Below are 6484 nucleotides of genomic sequence, written 5' to 3'. Positions count from 1 at the left end.
GGCTGCTCCGCGCGCCGCGCCCCCGCGCTGCCGGCCCCGGCTCCTGCTGCCTCTGCTGCTGTTGCTGCTGCTGCCCGCGCCGAGCGACGGTGAGCTAGGGCGCCCGCGAGCCGGCGGCTGAGGACCGAGCCCCGGGAAGGGCGAGAAGGGAGTAAGCGGGCGCGAGGGGCGGACCCGGGGAGAGCGGCGCGGACCTGCGGGTCGGAGGGACGTGCCCGAGAAGGGGAGGCGAACGGGACGGGGCGCTGAGGCCGGGTTGCCGGGGGCGGCAGGGGAATGCTGAGGATGGAGCCCCCCGAAGAGAGACCGGCATTCCGTCCGCTGCGTCTCCAGGACTCCGGGCAGTGCCTGAGCCCGGACTGAGGAGCAAGGAGCGCGGCAAAGCAGGAGCTCGGCGGGCAGGCTGGAGTTGGGGAGAGGGGGAAACGAGCCATGGGAGAACACAGGGCTGAGGCCCGTCCGAGGGGGCGCGCTGGGGTGCTTGGAGCCCAGGGGTGGGCACAGAGTGGCCCGAGGGGGCCGAGGCAGCAGACGGCAGACCCCGGGGTTGGAGGCCGGGACCGAGCGGGCTGCGCTGGGCGGAGAGCACGTCGTGGATTTGGAGCCGGGACTGGGACGCGGAGTGCGAGGGAGAGACCGAGGACGAGGAGGAGGAGGAGGAAGATTCCCGGCGGGCCGCGCGTGGGGAGGGAGAAACCCGAGAGACACCCCGCGAGCTGAGGAAGGGGGGAGAGAAGCCGACCGAGGGCTAGCGAACGGCGGGGGTGCTCACGTGCCCGCCCTGCCCCGGAGGGTGCACACGCAGAGCTCGAGGTTTGCCGGCTTTGCCGCCCGGAGCTCCGTCACCACCATCCTGTTCCCTCAGTGGCTGTAACGGGCCCATCTCACGGGAGAGGGGCGCACATCTAGTCCCTTCCCCTCCCACCCCAAGTTCTCAACAGACACTCCTCTGGGCCCGTTAAGAGGGGAGTATTCTAAGAGGGGAGTATTCTCTCCCCTCTTAGCTCGGAGAAGCGGAGTATCGCGGCCGCCTCTAGGAGAAACTTTAGCCCCCAGTTGCTGTACTGGGCTTGGGGTGGGGAACTGAGGCTGCTGAAACGCAGTTCCTGGTAAAGATGGGTAGAGATTTGAAGGGGCGTGACCCTCAAATGTCTTAAAATACGAATCACCTATCCCTGAGGGTGGGGGAAACGCCCCTAACCCCAGCCTTCCTCCTCCTTTCTCCCCACCCGCCGCCCCATCTCCCCCCAGCCAGGGAGGGCGCTGGTCTGTTAGGGAGGGGCCAGCTCCCGGATCGCTAGTTCCCTGGAAATGTGAGGAGGGGTCTGTGGGATGCCTTTTCAGCGCAGGTGGGTTCATTCCTCCTGGAGTGAAGTTGTAGCTGGTCTGGTAAGTTGCTCGCTTGAGAAGTCGGAGACTCGGCATCATGCCTGGGGTGGAGCTCCTGTCCTTCCTCTCCGGCTTCTTCTGGTTCCCCGACCACCCTCTTCTCCCTTCTCTTCTTTCCGCTCCTCTTCCAGTTCTTTCCTCTTCTGCAGGAGTGAAGAGGTTGCTGGGAGTAAAGGTTCTAGGAACCTCCCTCTTTCTAAATTTTGGGAAATCTGAGTAGATGTTTGGTATCCCTCATCCTCCTTATGACAAAGGCAAAACAAGCAAATCAACCAAAACCCAGAGCATCCTAGGGGTGGGGCAGTGGAGCTGGACCATCGCCTAGCCTGTACCCGGTACTGGGCCCACACACCTTTCTCCCTGCCAGGCATTGGACCAGGCCTCAGGTGGTTTTGTCAGCAAAATGAAGCAGTGGTTTATTACCATCTCACTTTATATTTGTTTAGAAATTTTAACTTTTCATAGTGCAGTGCCTTTGAGTCTGTTAGTCATATTTAACAACCCTACAACGCAAGCCATATTGTTTTTCCTGATTTAAACAGACGAGGACCGAGAAGCCCGGAGAGGTTGAATACTTTACCTGAGGTCACACCCTGAAAGTCTGTGAGGCTTCAGTGCTTAACCAGGGTGACCACAGAAGTGGCAGCGGCTGTATTGGAATCAGTGTTGCTTTTAGATCCCAGATTTGCAGATGTTAACTCTGAGGCCTCGGACAAGTTGCTTAACATCTCTGGGCTTCAGTTTTCTTTTCTGTAAAAGATACAAATAAAAAAAAAAGATGGTAGGAACAATATCCATCTCTCTGAGATGGTCTGTTGATTAAGTAACTATACTGCGTGAGATGCACAAAGGTCTATATATTAATGGAGATTCCTGTTAACATCACAGAATGATGGGGATGGGGTACACAGATCCAGAGAACTTGGAACACCTGTGTCTGCTCATTCCACACTAACCTCTCCTTTTCCTCTCATCTCCCCTGCCTGATGCAGGTCTCGGCCACTCCGCCGAACTGGCATTTGCTGTGGAGCCAAGCGATGAAGTTGCCGTCCCTGGGCAGCCTGTAGTGCTGGGCTGCAAGGTGGAGGGGACCCCTCCAGTGCGAATCACCTGGAGGAAGAATGGGGTGGAGCTGCCGGAGAGTACCCACTCCACCGTGCTGGCCAATGGGTCGTTGATGATCCGCCACTTCCTGCTGGATGGAGGAGGCAGCCCTTCAGACGAGGGGGACTATGAGTGTGTGGCTCAGAACCGCTTTGGGCTGGTGGTCAGCCGGAAGGCTCGAATCCAGGCTGCAAGTAAGTGGGTGCCCTTACTTTTTTTTTTCCAGGCCATGGGGGGATAGAGGGAGCAGTTCCATCTTATGCAGCTTCTGGAGCCCTCATTTCTCAGCATGGGTCAGTTGAGAGGGGCATAGCAGTTATTTGTGGTGGTGGAATTATATCATATACTCATTTAACTGATTGGAATGCAATCTGACAAGAATGTAGCCAGACACCGTTGTGGGAAGAGGGAGAGAGAGACAGCAAGCTTCATCCAGTTCTTGGGTCAGTGTGTCTTAGTTTCCATATGCCTGTATATTGTGAGCATCCCAGTCTATTGAGTATGATTTTTGTGTTTAAATATAAACAGTTGTCATACTTTGGGGGTAATTTAAGAGATTTTTTTTTTCCTTTGCGGCACGCAGGCCTTTCACTGCTGTGGCCTCTCCCGTTGCGGAGCACAGGCTCCGGACGCGCAGGCTCAGCGGCCATGGCTCACGGGCCCAGCCGCTCCGCGGCATGTGGGATCTTCCCGGACCGGGGCACGAACCCGCGTCCCCTGCACCGGCAGGCGGACTCTCAACCACTGCGCCACCAGGGAAGCCCTTTAAGAGATTTTTGAAGGGTAATTTTGGTTACATGCAATTTTTCATTACGTGCTGACTTTCAAACCTTTTGGGTAGAATAAAACCTCACTGTACCAGTGATGACATTCTGAAGCTTGTCAACAATTTGCTTTACAAAAAATATGATAGAATAATTTCAGGCTTAACACAATGATGACATTACTCCCACTCACCTTCATGCTGGTGTACTTTTTAAAAAATTTCAGCTTTATTGAGGTGTAATTGACAATAAAATTATAAGATTTTTAAAGTGTACATCGTGGTGACTTGATATTTGGTGTGCTTTTTAGATTGGGAGAGAAGAGGTGTTTCAGCTCTAGACTTGTGCTTTGCTTGTGCTGATGGACCACCAGTAATTGTGGTGATGAAATGATGGCCGTGCTTTACTGCCCTTTCCTGCAAAAAGTCTGTTGTTGTTGTTTAATCTGTATACACTCATTATTACATTATTACAAAACAATGAATTTTTACATAAACCAAAATTATTTATGTATCTTGGGAAGGTGGCAGGCTGTGAGGGTGGGTGGTCATGGTTGAGAACCACTGCTCTTGAGGAAGGGCAAAAGTTTTGCCAAGTGGAAAATGTTCTCCATCCCATATCTCTATGCCTCTGTGTGTGTGGAGGGGTGTCCCTTAAAGGGGTTGCTTTAACTTTGGTTGGTAATCATTTTAGCTAATACTTATAAAGCAGTTGCTGCATACTGGGCTCCCTGCCTAAGTGCTTTACATGAGTTATCTCATTTAGTCATCGTGATGACACTGGAAGATAGGCAGTTATCATCCCTCTTTTACAGATGAAAAAACTGAGATTTAGGGGGATTGTGACATTCTGGTGAGCAGAGGAGCCAGGACTGCAGTCTAGGTATTCTGAACCCTGCACAGTCCCACTTAACTCCTGTGGCACGCTGCCTCTTCCCCATCTGATCGCTGACAAGTTTCTTCCTGGCTCTGAGGGCATTTGCACAGTTGCTCTGAACGGCTGGTGAGTGATGAATCATTCTGAGGCAGGAGCCCTCTAGTTGGGTTTAAGATGCCCCTTTGTTCTAAGGAAGGCTCATCCAGGCCCCCATATGGAGCTCTCTGGGAGGCAGCCCTGGACCTTGAGACTGAATCACTTCTGGCTCAGCGACCCCTCATCCCCCGGTCCTCCTGGCGGTGTAGGGGAAGGCTGGTGCAGCTTCTGAGCAGATGGCTGGGTGTGAGGAAGAGAAGCGTGGACGGAGTGTAGGGACCCGAGGAAGATTTTCTGGCGGGAGAGAAGAGACTTCTCAGGGAGCTGCTCCCTGGCTTGTGTCCACACTGAAAGTTAGATGGCCCCTGCATCACCAGCCTAGAATTCTGGGAGATGAATCCCCAGGTGTTTATATATAGCTAATTGTAAATGTGCTTTTCTGTAAATGGTAATACCTTCAAGATGTTTGGCTTCCTTAAACTCCTAACAGTATAAGAAAAGTGAGCTGTGGGCTCTGACTGGGGGAAGGGCCAGTGGGCGAGGTCAGCTTGGTTAATCCTTTGGGGTCCTGGGGACAGCTGGGGGTTTGCCTCCAAACACGGGCAGTCTGATGCAGTCTCTCTCCCCCACAAGGCTCGTGGCCCCATGGGGAATGCTTGGATACCAGGCAACCGGGTGGCTGGATCCCCTTTTCTCACTTCATAGGCTGATGTCCCTAGGAACCTCCAAAGCTGATTAGCTGCCTGGGTTTTCTCCTTTGGTAATAACTCCCTGCCCGCATGCCCGCAGGCAGGGCAGATGTTGTGTGACATGGGAGGGTGCCTTCTGAAAAGGTGTGAGGTGCCCTCCAGAGCCCCTGATTCTCCTGCCTGCTCTACGGGGGCTGATAGGGCGGTGGGGTATGCTAAGCACCCCTCACAGACACACAGTCCACCCAGTGGACTACCCCAGTGAGGCAGCTAGGGGTCCAGGTGATAGTGGGCAGGTCTGCTGGGGCATCCAAGCTCTGGGCCAGAGGCCGATGGCTGGGAATGCCCCCTCTCCCATCCCAGTGGGCTTGGATGCTGTCATTGAAAGATGGCCTGCCCAGGATGGGCTAGACTACAGGCCGATTCCTTGGGGGCTTTAGTTCCAAGTATCTCCTTTTTAGGACAGAGTGGCTCAGGGTCCTAGGAACACTCGTGCTTCCAGCACGTCTGGTTTCTCTGCCTTCCCGTTCCATGTGTTTATAGTTTGGGGGCTGAAAATTGAGACATTTGTTAAGGATGAGACCCTGGACAAGTTAATGTCTCTGTGGCCCAGTTTCCTCACCATTATGTGAAATGTGCATATAGTCCTACTTTGTAGGATGGTTGTAAGGACTAACACACCCCATGCTTTGCCTGGCACAGAGGAGGCGCTCGGTAATGGAGTCAATACCTTTTTCTTCATTTAAAGGTGATTCCACTCATGTTGGCAGCAATAGCAGACTGCCTGAATCCGCTCCCAGCCCCCCAGCTTTCTCCCACGCTCAGATTCAGTTAGGGAGTACTCTAGGGAAATCTCTCAAGGAGTAGAATTATTGGAGCCAGAGTACAACCTGTTCTGTTTTAACCCCTTTGTGGGAGGGCCTGGGGATTCTCCCAAGCCTCTGAACATCGTCTGAAGCTTGGCTGGCCTGTGAGACCGTCTGCCGTCCCTCTGCAGGGGCTCCAGGAAGGGCATGTGGGTCACCCGATCCAGTGGGAACATGCATTGACTCACACTTGTTGAGGTCTGTGTGCCTGGATGACTCCAAAGAGGGATGGGCTAGCTACAAGGAGTGGGGATGATTGGGAGGGAGACCCACCCCCAACTCTCCTCAGGCAGATGCCCTCATTTCCTGCCTCTCACTTCCTGGCCTCAGTTCTTGGTCTCAGGCCCCTTGGGAAACTGGAGCTAGATGATCTAGATCAGGACTTCTCAGACTTTACTATGCCTGTGACTTACCTGGGGATCTTGATAAAATTCAGGTTGTGAATCAGTAGGTCTAGGCCAAGGCCTGGGGTTCTGCAGGTCTAACGAGATCCCAGGTGATGCCAGTGGTGCTGGCCCACAGGTGCGGAGGAGAGCCCCCTCCCATGTCAGAATCACTGGTGGGGGTGGGTGGGTCTGTGGGTAGCACAGTGAAGTCCGTAGAATATGGGCTTCAGGGCCGCACCAAGGTGGGTCTGAACCCCAGCTCTGCCACTCACTGATGATGTGTCCTTAGCAAGAGTTACTTTTTTTTTTTTTTT

The 6484-nt window shown here is 53.8% G+C and overlaps 1 protein-coding gene across 1 annotated transcript in view; it reads left to right on the top strand.

Moving 5' to 3' along the window:
- Nucleotides 1–10: 10 nt before the first annotated feature.
- The window catches only part of IGDCC3 (immunoglobulin superfamily DCC subclass member 3), a gene marked incomplete at its 5' end in the record, with an annotated part of 45102 nt that continues 38628 nt past the window's right edge, over nt 11–6484 (top strand). Inside the window, 2 exons of the mRNA XM_007448138.1 lie at nt 11–89; nt 2382–2687. Of these exons, the coding sequence (XP_007448200.1) occupies nt 11–89; nt 2382–2687 (385 nt within the window). The remainder of the gene's footprint in view (nt 90–2381; nt 2688–6484) is intronic.

This window comes from Lipotes vexillifer, unplaced genomic scaffold (assembly GCF_000442215.2).
Source record: "Lipotes vexillifer unplaced genomic scaffold, Lipotes_vexillifer_v1.1 scaffold713, whole genome shotgun sequence".
NCBI classification, from domain to species: domain Eukaryota; kingdom Metazoa; phylum Chordata; class Mammalia; order Artiodactyla; family Lipotidae; genus Lipotes; species Lipotes vexillifer.
This window is presented reverse-complemented; position numbering and strand designations above follow the sequence as displayed.